The sequence below is a fragment of the Suncus etruscus genome, chromosome 5 (genome assembly GCF_024139225.1).
Source record: "Suncus etruscus isolate mSunEtr1 chromosome 5, mSunEtr1.pri.cur, whole genome shotgun sequence".
In the NCBI taxonomy this organism is placed as follows: Eukaryota; Metazoa; Chordata; class Mammalia; order Eulipotyphla; family Soricidae; genus Suncus; species Suncus etruscus.
In genome coordinates this window covers 92,154,403-92,180,483 of record NC_064852.1, presented here as the reverse complement: position 1 = coordinate 92,180,483, position 26,081 = coordinate 92,154,403, and the positions used below count along the sequence as shown (strand labels likewise).

The 26,081-nt window shown below is 39.4% G+C and overlaps 1 protein-coding gene across 1 annotated transcript in view; it reads right to left on the bottom strand.

The window, feature by feature from the left end:
* Nucleotides 1-2,912: 2,912 nt before the first annotated feature.
* Nucleotides 2,913-26,081, bottom strand: part of CIR1 (corepressor interacting with RBPJ, CIR1) — a 37,458-nt gene continuing 14,289 nt past the window's right edge. Inside the window, exons 6-9 of the mRNA XM_049773446.1 lie at nucleotides 24,669-24,786; nucleotides 7,970-8,076; nucleotides 5,682-5,767; nucleotides 2,913-3,773 (exon numbers count right to left, since the gene is read on the bottom strand). Coding sequence (XP_049629403.1) covers nucleotides 3,098-3,773; nucleotides 5,682-5,767; nucleotides 7,970-8,076; nucleotides 24,669-24,786 — 987 coding nt within the window. The 3' untranslated portion in view covers nucleotides 2,913-3,097. The remainder of the gene's footprint in view (nucleotides 3,774-5,681; nucleotides 5,768-7,969; nucleotides 8,077-24,668; nucleotides 24,787-26,081) is intronic.

Here is a 26,081-nt window from a genome sequence, read left to right as displayed (position 1 = left end):
TCTACAGGAAAATACTTTTTAGTTTTAATGTTGCAAAGTTGCCTAGCCCCTTGAGACTTTAAGTCTTTTTGGGTGACCAAAGTTGATAGACAAACAGTAAGTCAATTTTCCCCATAAATTAAATGGGAACTTTTCTCACCACTGGACAAAAATGAGAGCTTCTGGCAGTACATTGCAATTTCTCAATCTTAACAATGAGGATCATTAAACCAGAGGTTTAAAAATATTCTTAGCATAACTTATAAATATTTGTGGATCACATTTTTATGAAAGTCAAATTAAAAATGTAATAAATGATAATGTATTTCTTGAATTCATTTTTAATTACAGGATGCATTTCAACATTTCTCTTCATGAACACTATATTGGTTCAGAAACCCTTAAAGGCAGTAAGTATTACATAGGTTTTGACATAAAAATTAGAAAGTCTAAAAAGGCACAAGATAGAAAATAATCAGTGCAGCACTGATGAACTCAAGGTGTAAATTAGCAGTCTTTATCAGTTTCAAATGCATACTTTCTTTTTTTAAATGAAGAAGGGATCTTTGAGGTGCATTAGTAAGCTATTAAAGAAAATGTTGTAGATGAAATTCAAGTTCTCTCTCTCCTCACCAACTATTAAAACTCAAAATAATTGAAGGGTTTCTTGTCTAGCTTGTTCTGAATCAGAGGACATTTTTGTGTGTGTATACATAAGACAAAGACTACTTGAAGTGATTTTACTTAATTCCTCCTTCAAACTTATTTCTTATGGAATACATGCATAGAATGCACATCCTGAACACCATCTAATTACTATTTTTATTGTGACAAACGACGTTTAAAAAATGCAGAATCCTAACAAAATACTTGAATCCATTAAGTTCACATTTTAAATTTTTATAATTTATACTATTTTTCTATTATTTTCCTTTAAAAATCAAAGGGAGATTTTACAGCTACCTTTAAATATGCCTGATATATCCATACCCATGAAATATATTCATTCACAGTAGTCTAATTTGTAACATTCTGTAAATGCTTAACCTCTACCTATAAAATATTTTTACTTTCTATTAGGACCACACCTAACAGTGCTTAGAAAACGCCAAGGAGCTGGGGATCAAATCTGGGCCTCCCATATGCAAAGTATGTGCTCAGCCTACTAAATTCTCTGTCCCTCCGTGTAAAAATCTTTAATTAGTTCTATGGCAGCAGTAGTAGTTGGCCATCAGTGATAGGTAGGACAATACTTTATTAAAAACGTACTAGAGCCATAGACATCGTACAGCAGGTAGGGCATTTGTCTTGCATGTAGCCAACCCAGGTTTGATTACTGGCATCTCATACAGTCCCCCAAGCACTGCCAGGAGTCACTACTGAGTGCAGAGCCAGGAGTAACGCCTGAGTCATCACTAGATATGACCCCTCCCGAAAAATACATGTCTTAACACCTAAAACCTTAAATATGTTCTGTTACATGGCAAAGGATAGGATTGCTGTTACAATTCAGACTGCTGAGCAATTTAAAACTGCAAAATTGAGATGTGAGAAGGACTTGACTACTTTTTGTTAGCTGTGAAGATGAAAGCTAGAATAAGGGACTTGAAGCCAAGTGAGAAGACAGCCTCTAGAAGTTGGAATAGGCAAATGGATTTTCCCCTAAGCCCTGCAGAAGGAATTAGCCAACACTGCCAACACATTGAGTCCAGCACAGTAAGATCCATTTTAGTCTTCTGATCTTCCAAACAGCAGATCCATGTTCTCTAAAGTCTAAGGAAAAAAATTTTGTTTGTTTGTTTTTGGGTCACATATATGGCAATTTTCCAGGGTTACTCCTGACTCTCCATTTAGGAATTACTCCTAGCAGTGCTCGGGGAACCATATAGGGAGCTGTGAATCAAATCCACGTTGTCTGCCTGCAAGGCAAGTACCCTACCTACTATAATATTGCTACAGCTTCTCTAATTTTTTTTTTAGTTTTTTTTTTTTTGGGGGGGGGAATCACACCCGGCAGCACTCAGGGGTTACTCCTGGCTCTACATTCAGGAATCGGGAATCGCTCCTGGCAGGCTTGGGGGACTATATAGAATGCCAGGATTCGAACCACTGTCCTTCTGCATGCAAGACAAATGCCCTACTTCCATGCTATCTTTCTGGCCCCCCTCAGGTAATTTTTGATGCCAGTTTAGAAAAGTTAGCACGTTATCCATATGAAATAGTGTTTTCTACAAAAATGTCTTTTGTATAACCTGAAGGAAGTTTAAAAAGCTTAAATAATGATCAACCTATTAATTCACATTAGTGAATTTCAACAATGATTAACTTTTGCTTCAAATAAACCCAAAATTTAAAAGTAATGATTCTGAATTAAAGAATAACAAAACTTAGTCATATTCATTCTCTTACTGCCATTCTTTAATGATATTTCAGAACACTGAAAATGCCACACAAAGTTCTAGGGCTTTATGGAGGGAGCTTACAGCACAAGAAACACTTAGCAACAGAAAATTTATTATTATTATTATTTTTTGGTTTTTGGGCCACACCCAACGGTGCTCAGGGGTTACTCCTGGCTGTCTGCTCAGAAATAGCTCCTGGCAGGCACGGGGGACCATATGGGACACCGGGATTCGAACCAACCATCTTTGGTCCTGGATCGGCTGCTTGCAAGGCAAACGCTGCTGTGCTATCTCTCCGGGCCCAACAGAAAATATTTTTACAGTGCCAAAATAGTCTTACAAATATCTGCAAAGTTAAAAAAATTTTTTTTTTTGCTTTTCGGGCCACACCCTGTGATGCTCACAGGTTACTCCTGGCTCAGGGGGACCATATGGGATGTTGGGGGATCGAACCATGGTCCATCGCGCTCTACTGCTGAGCTATCGCTCCGGCCCCCTGCAAAGTTCATTCTTTTTTTTTTTTTTCAAAGTTCATTCTTACCGTATGTTGTAGTTTTGTATTTGATAAAGATAGTTTACACAGTTGAAAAATTAAAATAGAGCTTTTATGTTAGAAATACAATAGTACATAATTTAGCCCTTGCTAAAGGTATTATTCAGTAAGAAAGTGGAGATATTTTTATTCCCAGGTAACTGACAGTCTCTTGATTTTCTCTCTACTTCTGCTTCTTCCTTTTGTCATGAGTGTGCTTGTCTTCTGTGCTGTCGCTGGGCCCTTTCCCTCCTCTGTATCTGTCTGTGCCTCGGCTTCTGCTGTCACTTTCTCGATGCCACTCTTCACCAGGACTTTGTGGTGGTCCCTTTCTGATTTCTCTTTGCTTGGAATGACTGCGACTTCGACTTCTCCTTCTCCTTCTGTCTCTGCTCTGGCTCCTGCTGTTCCTCTCAGCCCTAATTTCAAACCCTTTCTGCTCTGGACTCTGGTTATGGCTTCTGGCCTTTCTGTCAGATTCAGAATGGCTCCCTTTGCTAGAACTCTCTTGTCTGAAAGAGCTAGGTTTTTCCTTGGCTTTTTCCTTGTTACTATGACTGCCAGAAAATTCTTCATGAAGTTTTCTCTTCCTACATTTGTGCTTCTCTTCAGAATCACTGTTGTTTCTCTTTGAACATTTGTATTTCTTTTTCTTCCTTATTTCTCTTTTTTTCCCTTTACTGTCACTCTCACTGCTGCTTTCTGAACTCTCACTAGAGGATGAGGAAGAGGATGAGGAAGAGGAGGAAGACGAAGATTTATTTTTAGTCTTTCTATGTTTGCTTCTGCTCTTCTGAAGTTTTTTCTTTTTTCTATCTTTTCTCCTTTTCTTTTTTTTCTTCTCAAGTCGATCTAATTTCCTGTTATTGGGAAAAATAGTAATAAACTGTAAAAAATAGTACTTTTACTGGAAAGCATTACTTTTTTTGGTTTGTTTTTGGGTTGCTCCTGGTGGTGTTCAGGGGACTATGTTCAAAGGAACTATCTCACCAGCCCACAAACATGACATTTGGAACAAACAATGTACTTTCTAAGCTGCTGTTAAAAGTGATATTCAAATACCAAAGTATACTTCTATTTTAATAAAACATTTTCTTTTCTTTAAGTTATTCAATTCATGAAACATTAATTTCAAATAAAGATCAACTGTATTAAGACAGATTACTATATTTCCTTCAGTAGTAATTATCTTTAATAAAAAAACATTCATAGGAGGCAAAGAGAGAATATTGTTGTTTATGCCTCGAAATGACCATTCCTGGTTATCCTTAATACCACCAAGGGTGGGGCCAGAGAGACAGCACAGCGGTAAGGCGTTTGCCTTACATGCAGAAGGTCGCTGGTTCAAATCTCGGCATCCCATATGGTCCCCCGAGCCTGCCAGGGGTGATTTCTGAGCGTAGAGCCAGGAATAACCCCTGAGCATTGTTGGGTATGACCCAAAAACAAAAACAAACGAACAAACAAAAATACCACTGAGGGTCCCCTAGGGACCATCAGGAGAAATCACTGAGCACAGAGTTAGGAGTAAGCTCTGAGCATGGATGTGGCCCCCAAACACAAACGAAGCATTCATACTGTGTCAGAATTAAAATTATATGATTTTAGGGGGCCAGAGAGATAGCATAGCAATAGGGCATTTGCCTTGCCCGCAGCAGACCAGGACGGGTAGCAGTTTGAATCCCGGCATTCCGTGTCTGCCAGGAGCGATTTCTGAGCTCAGCGCCACTGGATGTGATCCAAAATCAAAACCAAAAAACAAAGCAAAACAACATATACATATATATATATATATATATGATTTTAAATAAATGGTTATCCTACATTAAGTAATTATTTGTAATATTAGCCAACTCTATGAAAATAAATATACAAGCTTAATCAGGTGAAGAATTGATTTTACGTATGCAATATTTTATTTTTTGGTTTTGGGTCAGACCTGCTCATACTAGAGAGACCATGTGGTGCAAGGATTGAATCCGGGCTTTGGCCTGCAAAACCTGCTCTTTAGTTCTCTAAGCCACATCCCAGGACCTGAATGGACTCTTTTATAGTACAGAATAGCAACTAAATTCAACAGTGTATTTTCCAGAAAATTTAAAAAAGGAGACACTGTATATTTGTAATGCACTTGTTATATAAAAAGCAATCACATAGCAATGTCCAATTAATGTTTAAATTTATGACTAATTAGGCTATTCTAATTATTAAGGCATTATGAATTCATACATTCTCAAAAGATTAACTGGTTAGTTGTTCAGAATAAAAATGTCTTCTCCGGGTCTTGTCTAGTTATTCTCAAAATACTGAAAACAGCGTGAGCTCCCTCTGTTGGACTAAGCAGACATGAAAATTTTAATTTAGAGATGGTTTTAATAAGATATTCTTTAAAAAGATTCATATTCACCTTAAATCTAAACTTCCTTTTAGCATTGCTCATACAATTTTACAAAATGTAAAAGATTAATACATGACACATAATGTTTCCTAAGAACAAACTACAGTACAGAAATACATCCAATTATGAAAAGTAAAGACTACAAATAAATTTATTTCTAAATTAAAGATCTGATCAGTAAAATGATTTTGTGATATTATCTGGGAATACACACTTACACTTGTTTTTATATTACCAAAAGAAAGAGAAATTTACATTATTGTAGCTGAAGAATAAATCAATGAATGTGAGGCAGGGTGCAGGTATCTTTATGAGCTTTACAATTCTAAGATGAAATAGAAAAAGAGGAGTTGAACTGATTGGATATTACCTGAGAAGCTTCTGTTTCTGTTTGGTTGTTAGTGACTTCAAGAATTCGACTTCTGGATCTTCCTCAGCCTCACTTGCAACATATTCCTGAGTTAACAAAGACATCATTAAATTGCTAGATGGAAAGACTAATTATTGTTATCAAACAATAGAGAAAAATGACAAATACAAATATTGTACATTTTATTTAACTTGGGAAGGGCAGATCTTCAAAACACCATATGTAGTCTATCTGCCAAGAATGAACATAATGCAACAAGAATAAACATTACAATGACCATTTTTTGGGTGGTACTAGGGACTGAACCTAGGACCTACACATCTGTGTAAGGTGACTGCTCTACTGCTGAGTTATATCCCTGGTCCCCAAGGATTATTTTGAAAATATTAGCCAACTTTAAAAGGAAGAAGTAACAGAGAAATATAATTTGCAGCCTGATTTCTATTCTTCATCTCTTGAGTTTGATTGTACACAATTGAAAATGTAATTATTTCATTTAATAAAATGATAAAACTAAGATCAACCATGAACTTTTTTTTTTGACGCCCCGGGGTTACTCCTGACTCTATGCTCAGAAATTGCTACTGGCAGGCTCGGGGGACCATATGGGATGCCAGGTTTCGAACCACTGTCCTTCTGCATGCAAGGCAAACGCCTTACCTCCGTGCTATCTTTCCGGCCCAACCATGAACTTTTATAGGAAGGTCATAACATCCAAGGTTGGGGCCGGGCAGTGGCGCTGGAGGTAAGGTGCCTGCCTTGCCTGCACTAGCCTAGGACGGACCGCGGTTTGATCCCCCGGCGTCCCATATGGTCCCCCAAGAAGCCAGAAGCAACTTCTGAGCGCATAGCCAGGAGTAACCCCTGAGTGTCACAGGGTGTGGCCCAAAAAACCAAAAAAAAAAACCCAAAACAAAACAAACAAAAAAAAACATCCAAGGTTTATTTATCTATTTTGTTTTTGTTTTTGTTTTTCTGGGCCACACCCGTTTGATGCTCAGGAGTTACTCCTGGCTAAGTGCTCAGAAATTGTCCCTGGCTTGGGGGGACCATATGAGACCCTGGGGGATCGAACTGCGATCCTTCCTTGGCTAGCGCTTACAAGGCAGACACCTTACCTCTAGCGCCACATCTCTGGCCCTCCAAAAAAACATCCAAGGTTTTAGCCTTTATAATTTCAAAGTGTATTTTCAAGTAAATGATTATCAAATACACATAAAAATACATCACACAGAAACAATTAAATGATTACAGATGACACAGAACAATTCTTAGAAATGTTTGGAAAGTAACATGCCTTTTTTAGAGCACCACTGTTCATGCCAGTAGGAATCTGGTATTTAATCTCAGCTCTGCCAAACAGCCACAAAACCATAGGGAAAAAAATCACAATATTCTTTTTTTTTTTTTTTTTTTTGGTTTTTGGGCCACACCCTGTGACGCTCAGGGGTTACTCCTGGCTATGCGCTCAGAAGTTGCTCCTGGCTTCTTGGGGGACCATATGGGACGCCGGGGGATCGAACCGCGGTCCGTCCTAGGCTAGCGCAGGCAAGGCAGGCACCTTACCTCTTGCGCCACCTCCCGGCCCCAAAGCCTACTTTTGTTTTTTTTTTTTTTTTTTGGGCCACACCCTGTGAGGCTCAGGGGTTACTCCTGGCTATGCGCTCAGAAGTTGCTCCTGGCTTGGGGGACCATATGGGACACCGGGGGATCGAACCTCGGTCCATCCAAGGCTAGCGCAGGCAAGGCAGGCACCTTACCTTTAGCGCCACCGCCCGGCCCCTTACAATATTCTGTAGGTTCTAGTTCCCTAATTTAATGAAATAACTGGTTTGCATTAGAAAATCCACAATCGTTCAAACTCAACCATTTTCTGAATCTATGTGCACTTTAATAAATTAAGTTAAAAATACTTTCTATAATTTTGAGGGATTTGTTTTCTATCCATTGATTTAGGGGTTTGTGTTTCTATCCACTGATTCTATTTAATGTCACTTTAGGAGAAGTTAACAGGAAGACAGAAAATAGGAACCTTAAAACCTGCTGATAGACAACACATTCACATAAACCCTGAGGAACAGTTCACTTATTAAAATTAGGTTTAAAACAATTTCTCATTTAGGTTCAAGTAATAAAGAAGCAAAATAAAAATTCACTTTAGGCATTTCCTTTGCTCTATCTTGCTTTCCTATGGATCTGTGCATATTGGAAAACATTAAGTAGCAATTCACAAGCAATCACATTTAGATTTATAGACATTTTCAGCTTACTGATAAAAAGATCATTACCTGTGATGGATCATTTGCGGTCAAGTTTCTCCCCAGTACATTTCGTTTTAGTGCAAACCCACTGTTTCTCATCTCCGCTATTAGCTCCGAGGGGTGCATCGATGGCCCTGTTCACAAAAATCACAGTTTGAATGTATCATTTATATCTCTCTACCTTTTTCGGACTCCACAGTAGGAATGCAGTTGAAGCTTTGTTAAGTAAAATCACAGCTAAATCAACTCAATAATCTTCTGCTGAGTAAATAATCAGATATGATTTTCTAAAACAGCAGTCTGGAGATTCAGAATAGAAAATAATTGCATTTTTCTTTACGTGCTAGGGGATTCTCTTCTTATGTAACTTTGTCATATTGAAAAAGATACATATGGATGTTATCCATTTGGCAGCTTTTAGTATAAAATCAAAGCAAAATTAGAAAAAAAAAGCCAAATTTCTTTGTAAGAAACCTTGTATTGTTTTTCTAATTTGATTTAAAAGAAATATTGTTAAAGGTAGTGAGCAATTTATTAGTTTCCAAATTCCTTACCCTCATTTATCAAACATCAATAGCAAAGACATTGCCATGTGGTTGCTAATTATCTATGAACACACAAGTGCATGCTAGGCTTGGCCATCAAGTATCTTAATTTATTCTGTAACATATTTTGTAATTTCTACCTTGTACTTTGAGATTGGTGATAGTGATTTTAAGCTGGCTCTTGGTGTGTATGTGTTCTATTTTTTATAATCTGCTGTTTCCACTTTTGAAAAACTAAACTGAGGGGCCAGAGTGATAACATAGAGGTAGGGTGTTTGCCTTGCAAGCTGCCGATCCAGGAGGGACCTTGGTACGATCCCTAATCCCCTCCCCCAACACAGGAGGGATTTCTGAGCACATAGCCAGGAGTAACCCGGTTGTCAGTGGGTGTGGCCCCAAAACAAAAACAACAAAAGAAAACCCAAATTGAAAAGCAGACTTCTTTTATTATCTGTACCAGAGCATAATACTGTGTACCAGATAGAATCAAACAATTAAAAAAAGCCAGTCCCCATTCTGCAAACATTATTAAGTTTATATAGGCAGGAGAAACTTCCCTCTTTCACATATTTTAGTTTCTTCTTATTTTCCACTGTAGGTAGCAAATAATGACTTTATGTATTGATTCAGGGACTGATTGATTGATTGGTTTCTGTGCCACACTCAGCAGAGCTCAGGGATCCTCCTGGCTCTGCACTCAGAAATCACCTCTGGCAGGCTGGGGACCCATATGGGATGCTAGGAATCAAACCGGATCCCTCCAGGTTGATTGCATAAAAGGCAAATGCCCTACAGCTGTGCTATCTCTCCGGCCCCCAGTATTTTTTTTCTTAGTTGACAATGGGCTTTTACTATTCTGTTCCTATTAACAAGAACTAATAAAAAGGTGACTTTAAGCACTAGTGAGAAAATTTTTTTTTAAAAATCTTCCTATTATTAAAATAATTGAACACTTTTTTTAAAAGGGCCAACTTGGGGCCAGAGCGATAGCACAGTGGTAGGGCATTTGCCTTGCATGTGGCCAACTCAGAACAGACCTGGGTTTGATTCCCAATATCCCATATGGTCCCCCGAGCCTGCCAGGGACAATCTCTGAGTGCAGAATCAGGAGTAACTCCTGAACGCTGCCAGGTGTGGATCAAAAACCAAAACCAAACAAACAAAAAAGGGGCCAACTTAATAGAAAGTATGACAAATTATCATAAAGAAATCTTTATTTTGTATTAATATTTTAAACAATAAAGGATTAAATTTTTCTTTTACAAAGATTGTAATTACTATGAATTTCAACTTTCTTTCACAGGTTGTTCCTGGCTCTGTGTTTTGGTGTAACTCTCAGTGACACCAGGGACGAACTTGGGTCAACTGTCTATACAATCTGCTGTCAACCTATTGGGCAATCTCTCTGATCCTATTTATTTTAGGTTTTTTTTTTTTTTGGGGGGGGGCACAACCGGTGGCAATCAGGGGTTACTTCTAGCTATGTGCTCAGAAATCGCTCCTGGCTTGGGGGACCTCATGTGACGTTGGGGTCAGTTCTGGGTCAGTGTGTGCAAGGCAAACACCCTACCACTGTGCTATTTCTCTGGCCCCTAGATTATTTTAGTTTTATTCAATTTGGTTAATATTAATATAATTTTTCTTTTTTTGGTACTTGGGACACACCTGGCAGGGGTCAGGGGTTACTCCTGCCTCTGTGCTCAGAGATCGCTCCTGGCAGGCTTGGGGGACCATATGAGATACTAGGAATCGAACCTGGGTTTGTCTTGAGTCGGTCCTGTGCAACAAATGCCCTAAAGCTGTGCTATCACTCTGGTTCTATATAAAATCTTAAAGTAGAAATTGTTACAATTATGAATACTGGTTGTTTTGCATGAAAGTGCTACTTCTTGGACTGAGGAACAGGGCACGGTAGCCTCCTCCCAAAGATAAAACAAACAAAATAAAATAAAATAAAGACACAAAAGTGTTAGGGCCAGAGCAATAGTATGATTAGGGTGCTTGCCTTCACAAGGTCAACCTAAGTTTGATCCCTGGCATCTCATATGGTTCCCAGAGTACCACCAAGAATAATTCCTGAGTGCAGAGCCCATAGCCAGGTGAGGCCCCAAAACAAAACAAAACAAAAAGAAAGTATTACTGTAAGTAGCTTTAAATTAATTATATAACATAATTTATAAAGTAGAAAATGTCTCTTCTGGGCCAAAGAGATAGCATGGAGGTAAGGCATTTGCCTTTCATGCAGAAGGACGGTGGTTCGAATCCCGGCATCCCATATGGCCCCCTGAGCCTGCCAGGACCGATTTCTGAGCATAGAGCCAGGAGTAACCCTTGAACGCTGCCGGGTGTGACTCAAAAACCAAAAAAAAAAAAAAAAAAAAAAGAAAGAGAGAGAGATAGAGAGAGTGAGTGTGTGAAATAAAGAAAGAAAATGTCTCTTCTGAAGCATCAAAACTAATTTTCTTATCAACAGCCTTTTTATATGTCAAATGAATTCAAAACAAACATGCTAGATTTTGAGTGAAAGACTCTCCAACAAAGAGCTGGACAAAGAGCTTGCCCAGCATGAGAGGTTACCAATTTCATCAGTTCACACAAAAACATGGGTTATTTTTAATAAGATGCTTTAGAGAACATGCTTTATTATTTTTCAGTATATTACTTTTATCAGTTACTTCAAGAAAATGATCTCTTTCTTAGACTGACAGAAATAATAAGTTTAGAACACAAACATTAATCTTTTAGTATTTTTATTCTTCCCAAATCCCAAATGAGCTGTAATATATATGCTTAATATACACTTTTACGAAACAAGACTGTAATACAGTTAAGTATAACATAATACTCAATAAACAGTAACAGTAACAGTATTAGCTAGAAGATTTAAGCTATTTTATGGCCTATTTTCACAACTGTAAAATGACTGAGGGATTAAGGTTTTTGCCTAGAAGCATATCCTGGGAAATTGTAATGTTCCTTTAGCATTGGCAAGAGTGTAACCCCTGAACAGAGAGCAAGGGGTAACTTCTTAGCACTACTGAGTGTCTACCTAATACTCCTAGCCCCCCAAATCTAATCTTACATAGTTTTGTACTTAGACCTTCTATCAAAAATTTTAGGTTTAGAAGATATGACAAATCAGATTTAATTAAGATATATTTAGCAAGAAATCATAATACATTCCTGTTCTTGTGACAGTGGCAATATAGAGTTAAACTGACAGGAAAGATTCCAGTTCTCTCGAAGAACTCAAAATTTAGTTAACATAACAGATTACACAGGTTTGTTGGAAAAAATAGGATTTTAAAAATATGTCCAAATGCAAAATGTCTACTTTTATGTATAATGCCTTAATAATTAAAATTACAACTAGAGCTAGAGATGAGAATATTTGTTTTGCTCTCACATTTGCTATTGATGTGCAGTTCTAGAAAACTCAGGAAAAATGCATTTGTTCTAAAATGCAGATTTGTGGTGGCTCCTTTCCAGATCATTCCAGTAACCTTAGTTGTCTCCAGAGCATGAAAACCAATGTTCTAAGTAAGAAAAGCAGATGCACCAAAAATTCATTAATTGTGCATTCTTTGTGTGTGTGTGCGCTTGCATTTATTGTTGGGTCATGGATTAAGTACCAAAATAACATGACTGTGGCCCTTACACCTATACTTTAATGAGATCCAAACTATTTTTTTTTTTTTTTGGCTTTCGGGCCATCCCTAGTGACTCTTACGGGTTACTCCTGGCTACTCGCTCAGAAATCACTCCTGGCTTGGGAACCACATGGGATGCTGGGAATCGAGCCCAGGTCCATCCTCGTTCAACTGCATTTAATACAAACGCCCTACCGCTGTGCTATCGCTCCAGCCCCAATATCCAAACTTTTTTTTTTTTTTTTTTTTTTTTTTTTATTTGTGGTTTTTGGCTCCACGCTCAGAAATTGCTCCTGACAGGCATGGGGGACCATATGGGACACCTTACCTCCATGCTATCTCTCAGGTCCCGAGATCCAAACTATTTTTAAGAAGAAAATATGATGAAATATTTCTGGAAGGCAAATTATGTTGAATAGAATTTTGTTTGTAGAGTTCAACCTAGTCATTTAGACTACTAATTTTGGGGGCTTTAGTAACAGTACAGTAGGCAGGGCACTTGTCTTGTCTGCGGCTGACACAAGTTCCATCTCCAGCATCCCATATGGTTTCCCGAGCCTACTAGGATTAAGCCCTGAAAACCACTGGGTATGGCCCCAAAACCAATCAAAGCATTCATTTTATAGAAATAAAAAGCAGGGGCTGGAGAGATAGCATCGAGGTAAGGCATTTGCCTTGCATACAGAATTACGGTGGTTCGAATCCCAGCATCCCATATGGTCCCCTGAGCCTGCTGGGCATGATTTCTGAGTGTAGAACCAGGAGTAGCCTCTGAGCGCTGCCGGGTGTGACCCAAAAATAAAAACAAAAAACAAACAGAAAAAGCAATAGAAGGTAAACTATTTTGTGTTCCACATGGAAGCTGGAAAGTTCTTGTTATGAGAAAGGCCTCACTGATTTCACAACTAGTATAAGGAAGCAGACAAATGCTATAGGCAGAAACTCGTGTGTTTCATTGCTAGCCCAAGGTCCTTTAGCTTTTACCAGGGGTAGATGTATTTTCTATTTGAAGTTCATCTTCCTGGGCTCAGGAGACAACTCTGGAGCAAAAGGCACCTGCCTCTCATATACGAGAAGTTTGACTCCTAACATTACCCACATATTCACTAGTCACTATGCTATTTGGTCTCCATGTGTTAACTGCAACAAAACCCAAGATCTCTGGCCCATGGTCCAGGTTATAACAGTAACCTGCAGTGGACTGAAGTGAGCCAAGAGTGTAAGCACTAAACCTGATGTGTTTGTGACCTCTAATTACTGCTGTTATATCAAAAAATGGAAACAAAACAAAATTCATCTTTCCTTTCACAGGGAAATTCAGCAGACTGATAGGCCAGCAGAAATTCAGGAAAATCAGCGAACTGATAGGCCAGCTTTGGCTAGCTTAGAAATACCTTCCTGGGGCCAGAGAAATAGCACAGCAGTGTTTGCCTTGCAAGCAACCGATCCAGGACCTAAGGTGATTGGTTCGAATTTGGCGTCCCATATGGTCCCTGGTGTCTGCCAGGAGCTATTTCTGAGCAGATAGCCAGGAGTAACCCCTGAGCACCGCTGGATGTGCCCCCCCCCCGCAAAAACCAAAAAACCAAAAACAAAAAAAACCTTCCCATCTTTCCCCTAAATGTAACACACCAATTATTTCATTTATAGGATGCCGCTGACTGGACCTAAATCCCTATTCCTAAAATATACATTGTTTAAATATAGTTTGGTTTGCTATTGTTTTTTCCTTCACTTTGTTATGTGTGTCTGTGTCATTTAGCTTTATGCATGCTAAAAAAAAACCCACCTCTGGTTAAAATATTTGCATACCATGTATCAGAGAAGGAACTAATATATGAACTTATATAAAGCACTTACAAAGCTCAACAATAGCAACAACAAAAACTAGAATATGGGGAGAGGTGAATAAATACTTTACTTAAGAGGATGTACAAAGGCAGGTAGGTACATGAAAAAGTACTCATTGTCATTTATCAGAGAAATTCAAATTACAACGACAATCAGCATCTCACACCAGTGGGAATGGTATGTATCAAAAGAATTAGAAAAAACCAGTATTGGCAGGAACGTAGAAGAAAATTCACTGTTGGTGAGAAATAAATAATAATAGAAATTTTCATCTGACCCAGTGATTCTAGTTCTTGGTATCTATTCCTCCTAACACAAAAATATTAATTAAAAAAAGACATACATATAGTAGGATATAGAAATTAAATGTACCCACACACAAATACTATGCAGCCAGCAAAGAAATCCTAACTTTCTATAATTTGGATTGAACTGAAGGGCAAATTTTAAGTGAAAGAAAGAGAAGGATGGGCCGGGCGGTGGCGCAAGAGGTAAGGTGCCTGCCTTGCCTGCGCTAGCCTAGGATGGACCGCGGTTCGATCCCCCGGTGTCCCATATGGTCCCCCAAGCCAGGAGCGACTTCTGAGCGCATAGCCAGGAGTAACCCCTGAGCGTTACCGGGAGTGGCCCAAAAACCAAAAAAAAAAAAAAAAAAAAAAAAAAAAAAAGAAAGAGAAGGATAAATACTGGACGATCTCACTCATCTGTGGAACACAGAAGAATAAAACAAGGGGACAATGTCAATGGTGACAAGTCCTTACACTCGATTTAGGATATTTAGATTACTAAGAAGTATGTGTATGTGTATGGGGAGGGGAATGAATAAAGAGGCAAATAGAAGTAATTTTCCCAGGGGATCAAACCGCGGTCCATCCTAGGTTAGCAAGGCAAGTGCCTGACTGCTTTCGCTACCACTCGGGCCCTTCTAAATCGTTTTTTTTTTTGTTTTTTGTTTTGGTTTTTGGGCCACCCCCAGTGACACTCAGGGGTTACTCCTGGCTATGCACTCAGAAATTGCTCCTGGGTTGGGGAACCTTCTGGGACACCAGGGGATCGCACCGTGGTCTGTCCTAGGTTAGCATGTGCAAGGCAGATTTTTTTTTTTCTTTTTGGTTTTTGGGTCACACCCGGTGGTGCTTAGGGGTTACTCCTGGCTGTCTGCTCAGAAATAGCTCCTGGCAGGCACAGGGGACCATATGCGACACCGGGATTTGAACCAACCACCTTAGGTCCTGGATCAGCTGCTTGCAAGGCAAACACCGCTGTACTATCTCTCCAGGCCCGCAAGGCAGATTTTTATGTTGTGACACACACAGCAGTGTTCTGAGGCCACTCCTGGTGTGGTACTGGGAACAGTGTGACACAGATGACCAATGCTGGGCCTCAATATGTAAGCTTACACTGAACCCCTTTGGGCCATTTCCCTGGCCACTTGAATTTCTTTTATTTTTTCTTTTCTGTTTTTAGGCCATACACAGCAGAGGTAAGGGCTCACTTCTTGGCACTTTACCCACTAGACTACTGCTCCAGCCCTTCTCTTGAACTTCTTTTTGTTGTTTTTGGGCTATATTCAGTGGTGTTCAGGGGTTACTCCTGGCAGGCTCGGGGGACCATATAGGATGCTGGGGATCCTAGGACGGCCACGTGCTATCCACTGTGCTATTACTCCAGCCCCTCTCTTGAATTTCTAAACTTACCTACCTCTCTTCCCCTTTCTCATTATTGCTATTAATTTGTTGAAGAAACTGGGTCAATTGTTCTCATATTTTGGATAATGATATTATTTAATATGGTCTAGCCTTGTATTCCATGTTGATAATTGGATCTAGAAGCAAATGGTTAACTTTTTTTTTTTTTTTTTTGGTTTTTGGGCCACACCTGGTGACGCTCAGGGGTTACTCCTGGCTATGCGCTCAGAAGTCCCTCCTGGCTTGGGGGACCATCTGGGACGCCGGGGGATCGAACCGCGGTCCATCCAAGGCTAGCGCAGGCAAGGCAGGCACCTTACCTCTAGCGCCACCGCCCGGCCCCTCAAATAGTTAACTTTTTTTTTTTTTTTTTTTGGTTTTTGGGTCACACCCGTTTGATGCTCAGGGGTTGCTCCTGGCTATGTGCTCAGAAATCGCCCCTGGCTTGGGGGACCATATGGGACGCCGGGGGATCGAACCGCAAATAGTTAACTTTTTAAGGGGAGCAGTACTTGTAGAGGTGGTCAGGAGCCATGCAGTGCAGGGATGAAACTCAGGACATCAAACATGCTATTTTTTTTTTTTTTTTTTTGGTTTTTGGGTCACACCCAGCAGCGCTCGGGGGTTATTCCTGGTCCCACACTCAGAAATCGCTCCTGGCAGGCTCGGGGGACCATATGGGATGCCGGGATTCGAACCACTGTCCTTCATGCAAGGCCTTACCTCCTTACCTCCATATCTCTCCGGCCCCCAACATGCAATGTTTGTGCTCTAGCTGTAACAGCTCTAGCTGCTCAGCTACGTCCCTGGCTGTAAATTTGTTTTTTTTCTACTTTGGGGAATATACGGTCTTTTAAGTTTTAGTAGTTGATATTGTTTTGGGCCACACTAGCCAGTGCTCAGGGGTTATTCCTGGCTCTACACTCAGGAATTACTCCTGTGGGAAAGTACTCTACCCTCTGTACTCTCTCTCCAGTACCATGGCCTTGTAAAATTTGGATTCAGGAAAATGACATCTGAAAGTTCAAAAACACATTTCTCGGTAATGAACTTGACAAAGGAAATGAAGCTTAGACTGCAATGTGGTATGTTCTTATTCTAACCAAGTAGTTACTGTAGTCATGGAAACAGTGATATAGCCTTAAATATGTTTAAAAATAAGCACCCAATCACCACAAATATGATGATCTCCATGAAAGTACGAACTTCTTTATTTTCTCTCCTAAAATTAAATGGACTCTCTTTAGTGCATAAGCCACAAACCATCACTAAATAGAAAAAAGATACTTGAGAGACACAGTGACTGAGAGGTATGGAATCAAGAGACAGATCTGTCTGGTGGGAATCGGCAGGAATGTTTTGCACTTCTGTTTGATTTCTATATTAATGTTTTTGCTTTTAAAAAGCAGAGAAAGGGTCCAGAGTGAGAGTACAGTGGGTAGGGTATTTACCTGCTCATAGCTGACCCAGATTCAATCCCTGACATCCCATTTGGTCTCCCTAGCTTGCCAGGAGTAATCTCTGAGTGCAGAATCAGGAGTGACCCTGGCACACAGCCTGATATGGCCCAAAACAAAACAAAACAAAAGCTTATAGAAAGTTAATGTTAAATAAAAAAAAATACTGAAATGGGAGCACAATACTTAGCACAAATCCCAGGGAAAAAGTAAAAAAAAAGCTATTAATAAAGTGTGTGGGTGATTTTTATTTATACAGATGAGAATGTTTTATGTATGATTTTCTAAAGGTTATGCAAGTACCAATTGTATTGAATTGTAATAAAACTGCTCTATCCTGAGAATTTTCACAATACATTGCCAGTTCATATGAGGAGGCTAGAGACAATGAAGTTTTTTACTGTCCTTGCCCTAAGTTCATACCGAAGACAGCTAATTTGATTTCTATTAAAATACACAAAATGAAGGAAAGATTAAATCTTTCATTTTGGTCCTCATGTCTGGAAAGTACATATAAGCAAAGAGAATGATGAAACTGCTATTATTATGTGCTAATGAAAAACACTGTTTACTAAAAACAAAATCAATCAAGATATGTGATATATTTGAGAATGTCTTTAAATTTGTATTTTTGATTTAATCTAGATGTAAATATTTTAGTTTATAATACATTCACAAGTACAAAGTAAATTCAGTCCTAAAGACTAACAAAAATCATCTGTTGCAATGAACATGAAACATTAGAAGTTAGCACTATATTTTTAATAAAGTTCTGAGGACACACATGAGTGCTGGAGAAAAAAAAGCAACAGAGACAGCAGAAGCATATGAGTTAGAGAAGGCAGAAAGGAAAGACCCACACTGGTAAGATTCTATTATGTAAAATTCAAGAACTGGCAAAATGAACATCCAGGATCAGAAATGAGAAAAGGGTAAAGGAAAATGGCTAAAAAGGGGACAGAGGCTAATTTCTAAAGAGACGGTTAAACATAATATTGCAGTACCAAGCTCAAATCCTACGTAAGAGCTGAGTTGCAAGTTTTACTTAAGAAAAAATCACACATGGGACTGGAGCAATTTGGGTAGGACATTTGCCTTGCATGCTACTAACCAGGGTTCTATCCATGGCATCCCATATGGTTCATTTGAGCACTACCAGGAGAAATTCTTGACTGCAGAGTAAGCCCTGAATATCACTGGATGTGGCCCCAAAGCCACAGGAGTCATGTCGTGTGCTGAGGTACAAAATAAGTTTAACTGTACAAAAATCTGAGGTTGATTTTGGGCCACACTTAGCAATGATCAGGGGCTATTCCTGGCCCTGTGCTCTCGAGGGACCAAATGTGATATAGGGATTAAATCTGGAACAGATGGATGCAAGGCCAATGCCCAAACCCCTGAACTCTCTTTCTTTCTCTCTCTCTGAAAAGGTGAGGTCTGAAAGCAAAAAAAGTCACTTGCAAACATTCATGTAATAAGCCATATGGCCTATCCTGTACGCAATGAAATGAAAGTGGATCCGCGGTTGCTAAGGCTAGGAAAGACTAGAAACTGGGGATGAGTTGAAGAATGAGGCCTCTGTCAGGAATAATGAGGATCTAAAACTGACTGGTGTTGAGGAATGTAAAACTTCAAACATACAAACAACCACTGACTCATCCTCCTCAAATGAGAGAATTATATGGAATGTAAATTGTAACTCAATTTGGCTGTTTAAACAAACAACTGCTCAGGGGTTGGAGAAACAGTACAGGGTTTAAGGTACTTGGCCTTGCATACAGCTGAACCTGGTTTGATTCCCAGCATCTCACACAGGATATGGTTCCCTGAACTGTGACCCCTGACAACTCACATTCATGTGCATGTAGGCATCTCCAAAATTTGCAAAGACAAGGCTTAGTCTGGGAAGAGATATTTGCAGAAGCCATATTTGGTAAAGTACTACTATTTACGGTATACAAAACTCTGAACATAAGAAAATAAACTTTACTTGAATCTTATTAATGTATTTTATAAATTTAAGGGATTGGGGAGATAGCATGAGAGGCCTTGGGTTCAATCCCTGGCAAACTGCCTCTCTTTGCCCTGTAGAGCACCAAGAACAACTAGTGTTCATGGCAGCTTACATTGGTTTTTTTTTGTTTTGTTTTGTTTTTTTTTTTGTGTTTTTTTTTTTGGCTTTTGGTCACACCCGCAGCCCTCAGGGATTACTCCTGGCTCTATGCTGAGAAATCACTCCTGGCAGGCTTGGAGGACCATATGGGATGCTGGGATTCCAACTACCATCCTTCTGCATGCAAGGCAAATGCCCTACCTCCATGCTAACTCTACAGCTCCGGCTTACAAGTTTTATTTCAATTTTTGATTGTATAAAGATGGAATGAAAACTTGCAAAGTTAAGGTGATCTTATCAGTAGAAAAAATATTCTAAACCAGCTTAGTCCAAAGAAGCATTTTGATTGCCTAATTTAACTTTGTAAAGGAGAAGTAAATCTTATAGCTGGTCTCTGTAAACCTCACAGCTGGAACATTCTAACTGCACCTTTCAGTTTCCAGTGATCAAAGTAAGTTACTTTATATACTAAACTAAAAATTTCATAATAGAAATAATGCATCCCCAGGGGGTACAGTTATCATGAAATAATTACACTCCTGGGAGATTACAGGCACAAGGCTGTACCCCAGGGGAGTGATTATCCCATGATAACCACATCCACTGAAATTGCCTTATTGCAAAAATAATCTCCATTCACTGGTGAGACATTATTCAATAGGTGATTTTTTTTAAATGAAAAGATTTTTTTTTTAGCTTGAATCAGCAAGTGGAATAGGAAATTGGCCAGTTTATTTTTCAGTGCATTCAAATTCAGAATACATTGTTATTCTTTGCTTTCCAATTTGATGCAGTAGTTTTTATTTTCTTTTGAGAAACCTTTAAGAGTTCTATTAGTGTCAGTTAAGTGGCACTGCTAAGTTCAGGTCAAGTTTCAAAGGCATTAATCGAGCAACACAATTTAAGAGTCTATTTCTATATGTAGTTTGCATTTCTAAAATAATTTTCATTTAGAATTATACATAATTTACCTTAGGAATAAGTAAAGGGGGCTGAGTGATAGTACAGGAGTGAGAGCACTTGCCTTGCACAGAGCTGATCTGGGCTTGATCCTTGCCGAACTTCTTCATTTTTTCTTTTAGTTTTCTGGGTCATAACTATCTGTGTTAAGAGATTACTCCTGATGGGACTTGGAGAGAACCATATGTAGTGCAGGGGTCAGCAATGTGCAAAGCAAGTGCTTTAACTCTTGAACTGTATCTTTGGGGCGGGAGTGATAGCACAGCAGTAGGGCATTTGACTTGCATGTAGCCAACTCTGGCTTGATTTCTGGTATACCATGAGTGCAGTCAGGAGTAACTTGAGTGCTGCCAGGTGTGGCCCCAAAACAAAAACAAAACCCAAAAACCAACCAGTATTTGTTCTCAAATTTATGTTGTCAGACTGAAACAGAAATTTTCTTAAAGGTAGTTTACATATAAATGGAGAAAAAAATTCACTCAATTTGTTAGTTATTTCTAATCATTAAATACCTGTTATAAAATACCAGTAACTCTTCTTTCTTTAGTTATTAGAACTATTCTGAAAATAAGTTTAATATGAATCACAGAGGAAAACAACTATCTGGACAATATTAATGATAGTTCATATTTGAAAGGACCGAACTTAATTTTTTTCTTTTTCGTGAGGGTGGAAGGCAAACAGAAATACAGGGGCAGTATTTGGGTGCTCAAGTGATGGTGGGGACCAAATCTGAGTTTCCCACATGCAAATGTTCTTGGACCCCTTTACTCCCTGATCCCAAATGTGAAAACACTCATCACACTCATCATGCAGAGTACCAAGAGCTAAACCTTATTTGTTGAGTCATTTAAATTTAGTCCTACTCGTTCCAAACTAACCAAGACAAATATTGTTTTTCTTTTTGTCTCCATTTACTTATCGAGGCCTTAATAGTTCTTCAAAGCCCATTTTACTTCCACTCCTTTATCAACTATTTAGTTTATCTTTCAATTATTGTCAGTTTTTTTTAAAAATAAATTATAGTTGAGGCAACATGTGAGATGCACATGGGTCCATGCAGTGTTGGGATTGAACTCAGGGCTTTTTCCGCACAAGGCATGTATGTGTACTAGCAATGGAACCACATCTCTGGTTTTAAACAAATTCTATTCTTAGATCCATCTTATATTTTCATATTTTGATTTTGATTTTATATTTTATTTTATATTTTCATTTTGATTTTTGGACCATACCTTGTGATACTCAGGCGCTACTCCTGGCTTGGTACTTGAGGGCTAGGAGTTGGGGAGCTATTCCCCAGTGATGTTGGAGACTGAACTTGAGCTTCTTGCACATGAAAAGATAAACTACACAGTGCCATCGTGTGCTACTTCTGAGTTACATTCTTGGCCTCCAGAAATATATTACGAGAAAGTGATATGGTTGACATTGAGTTGGTAAAATAAACTCATCCAGCAATCATTTATATGGAACACTTCTGCTGCAATAGGCATTCTTCTATACTCTAAACCAGGGGTCTCAAACTCAATTTACCTGGGGGCCGCAGGAGGCAAAGTCGGGGTGATCGTTGAGTGCAAAGTCAGTAGTAAGCCTTAAACATTGGGGGGTGTGACCCAAAGAACTAAAACAAAACAAGATTCCTCTAGGGCAGGGCCACAAAATGTTGTACGAAGGGCCATAAATGGCCTGCGGGCCGCAAGTTTGAGACCCCTGCTCTAAACAATATCAAGATAGAATTGGCCATTGTATTCATTACATGGAATTGACACAAATTAAACAAATAAGAAAATACCAGGCATTTACCAGTATTGCAGTGGAAAATCAATTGCATATTGGGATAAGAATGAAAGGGGGGAGGGTACAGAGCAAGAGCATAGTGGGTAAGGCATTTGCCTTGTACATGGCTAACCTGGGTTCGATCTCCAGCACCCCATATGTTCTCCTGAGCACTGCTAGCAATGACCTGAGCATAGAGTCAGGACTAAACCCTGAGCACCACCGGATGTGCTCTAAAAAAATTGATAGGGGGCAGAGATACACAGAAGCTTTGTGGAAAACATACGCCCCTGCCCTGCAAATCTAAGGCTAGGTAGGAGATGAATTCAAACCTGGCATCACCCTATGGTCCTGAGTATGATCTCAGAGGTGTTGCTCTTTGGGACCCTGGTGCCATGGCAAAATGTATAATCATCAGAATCTTACATGCAAGCATATATCAATGATGATGCAACTGAAATGTATACAAGCACCACAACTCAAAAATGTGTAAGCAACCCACAGCCAACCTAACCAATATGACTTTTGGCCATCACCACCATAGTAAGATGTGAGGAATTCAATTAGATGAATGTCATTCGTAACAGGAAGGGAAATGAAAACGCCAGATTAGTGTATGTGGTCAGGTGGGCCCTTGAAGATGAAATACTGAGAGGGAAGAACACGACAGGAAGGATGCAGTCCTAAAGACCGAGAAGGAGTTGATGGCCCTGCTCTGCTTTGTGGCAGCTAGATACCTCTGAGTTCTGTGTGCAAGTTTGTCCTGAGTGGATGAGCAGTTACTGACTTCAGAAGGGGGCCAAAAGGACTAAACTTGTATGTATAAAGGTGGGGCAGAGGGCTGAGACCTGCTGTAGCAGATGCTTCTTGAGCAGCTTTAGATTACAGTGTAGCTACAAAATAGAAAGCCACATCCTCAAAAAGAGATGCCTGACCAGACAGTACAGATTTGTGTTGACATGTATAGATAGACAAGAACACAATATAGAAAGAGCTCCGTAGACTAACCTTAATTTTTAGTTTTTGAGCCACATTTGGGGGTACTCAAGGATCTAATTTTAGTATATGTGCTGCCAAAGTGAGCACAGTACTCAAGGATCATATAGAGAATATAAACCCAAGTCAACAAGGCAAGCACCTTACCTGCTGTACTATCTTTTCAACACCATGATCTTATTTTAAAACAAATTGAAACTCAAAAGTGAAATGACCTGCTTAAAATTACAGTTAATTAAACTATTTCTATGATAATACATTAAAAGTTTGGAATAGTGTTGCTAACCCAATACCCCAATAATATATCAATGGGGGGCCGGAGCAATAGCACAGCAGGTATGGCATTTGCCTCGCACGAGGCTGGCCAGGGTTTGATCCCTAGCATCCCATAAGGTCTCCTGAGCCTGCCAGGAGCAATTTCTTTCTTTCTTTTTAATTGGGTCATCCCAGCAGCGCTCAGGGATTACTCTTAGCTCTGCACTCAGAAATCGCTCCTAGCAGGCACAGGGGACCATACGTGATGCTGAAATTCGAACTACCAACCATCTTGGGTCAGCTGTGTGTAAGGCAAACACCCCACCGCTGTGCTATCTCTCTTGCCCCCCTCCAGAAGCCATTTCCTAGTGGAGACCAAGGAGTAACCCCTGAGTGCCACCAGGTGTGGCCCCCAAACAAACAAATAAAAAAAATTCAAAATATCTCAACAACCTCCTCCTCCCCCCCAAAGAAAACCTACCTCAAAATAACAAAGTACTGATAAGATGGTTTAGAATTCAGGGCTGAAGTGATAGTACAGTGGATAGAATACTTGCCTTACATACAGCTGACTCAGGTTCCATCTGTATGATCCCTGAGCCCCACCAGGAGTAATTCCTAAGCATTACTGGGTGTGGGCCCCCCAAAGAAACTCACAAAATTTATAACTTAGTTTTAATATCTTTTGGTAAAAAGCATCCAAATGAAATGATCAAAGGTGAATGAAACCAATTTTCTTTTCCTACAGTGCAGAAGATTGAACCCAGCCTCACACATACAAAATATGCAAATATACTTGACAATGAGATATCCCAGGCTTCTTGACCAATTTTTCTTAAGCAGACAATTATGAGGGAAGGTAATTTTCAAATAAAAGTCATTATTAATAACATCTTTTAAAGGCATCTGCTTTAAGTCAAGCCTGCTTTTATCAATAACTAAGATATGAGTATGTGAATAATTCCTTTCAATTTTTAGATTAATAATCCAATAAAGTATGTTTAATATACCTTTTACTTTTTTGTCATGCCTAGCAATGCTCAGGGTTACTTCTGATTTTATACTCAGTAACTAGTCTTGGTAGTGCTTGGGGGACATATGGAACACCAGGATTGATCTTAGGTCAACTTAGTGCAAGGGTAAGCGCCCTACCTGCTATATTATATCTCTGGCCCCTGTCCCTTTTATTTTTAAAATGAAGTTCACAGGACTCGTGGCTAAAAATACTAAAATTTAGTTCTATTAATAGCATCTCAAATTTAAAATATCAGATTTACTATTGTTCATTAAATTTGGGGAATATGACAGTTGAGAAAAAATAAGTGGAACCAATCTAAACCCATACCCAGAGAGATCTAAAAAAATAAAATGTTACTTTTATCTTTGTACTTTATATAAGTTCTTAAACAAATAAAATATGTCTAGGGCCTACCTGAGCCATCAGTTGGAACTGAACTTGCATTGATTCCAGAAAGACCAAATAAAGGACATTCTCGATCTGTGTTGACATGACCCCATTTGTGACATTTAATGCACCTCACATTTCGAACCTAAGAGATAAAATTATTTTACAATTAAAATATTAAGAATGTAGGGCCAGAGTGATAGTACAACAGGTAGTTGAACAGTTATCTCCTATGTTTGAGGCCACAGATTCCACCTGGCACAACACTCTGCCACACACATTTCCATTTCCTTAAATAGTGGTGGGCCGGGCCCGGAGAGATAGCACAGCAGCGTTTGCCTTGCAAGCAGCCGATCCAGGACCAAAGGTGGTTGGTTCGAATCCCGATGTCCCATATGGTCCCCCGTGCCTGCCAGGAGCTAATTTTGAGCAGACAGCCAGGAGTAACCCCTGAGCACCACTGGGCGTGGCCCAAAATCCAAAATAAATAAATAAATAAATAAATAGTGGTGGGCCAACTTTTATAGAAAAAGTACAAATAGGAAGGATTTTAGGCTCATGGGTCAGAGTCTCTCAGAACTACTCAACTCTGACAATGTAAGTTTCAAAAAATAATGAACTCTGACAATGTAAAGGGAAAACAGCCTGTAAATACATATTAATATATTAAGAAAGACAGTGTTCCAAAAAGTGCTGTTCATACAGCAATTACGACCCCTTGTAAGAGTTTATTTCAACCCTAAATAATTAGCATTACATATCTTTTCTAACATTTCTTGACTTGAAGCTAATTTTACAAATTTATTGAGAACTTTTTCTTTTTTTTTTTTTGGGTCACACCCGGCAGTGCTCAGGGGTTACTCCTGGCTCTTGGCTCAGAAGTTGGTCCTGGCAGGCACGGGGACCATATGAGATACAGGGATTCGAACCACCTCTGTTCGAATAAGCTGTGTGCAAGGCAAACACCCCACTGCTGAGCTATCTCTTTGGCCCTTATTGAGAACTTTAGACTAAGGACTGGAGTGTTAGTACAGAGGGTAGGGTGCTTGTCTTGCATGTAGCCGACCTGGGTTTAATTCTCAAAATCCTTTATGGTCCTCTGTGCCCCGCCAGGAGTGATTCCTGAGTTTAGAGTCAGGAGTAATCCCTGAGCACTGTCAGATGTGACCCCAAAACAAAAATAGAGACAAAATAAAAGAAAATTGGAGACTATTATTATATTTCCAATTATAAAACTTCAATTCTTGGGCCTTCACCAGGTGGCATACATGCCAAATATATACATGACCCGGAATTTGATCCCCAGTATTGTATGACACACACACACACACACACACACACCCATCCCCCAATCATTAGACAAGCACTGCTCGGGGTAACACTAAGTCCTGCAAGGATGGCCTAAACCCCAGCATGGCCAGGTATGGTCCCTGTTAATAA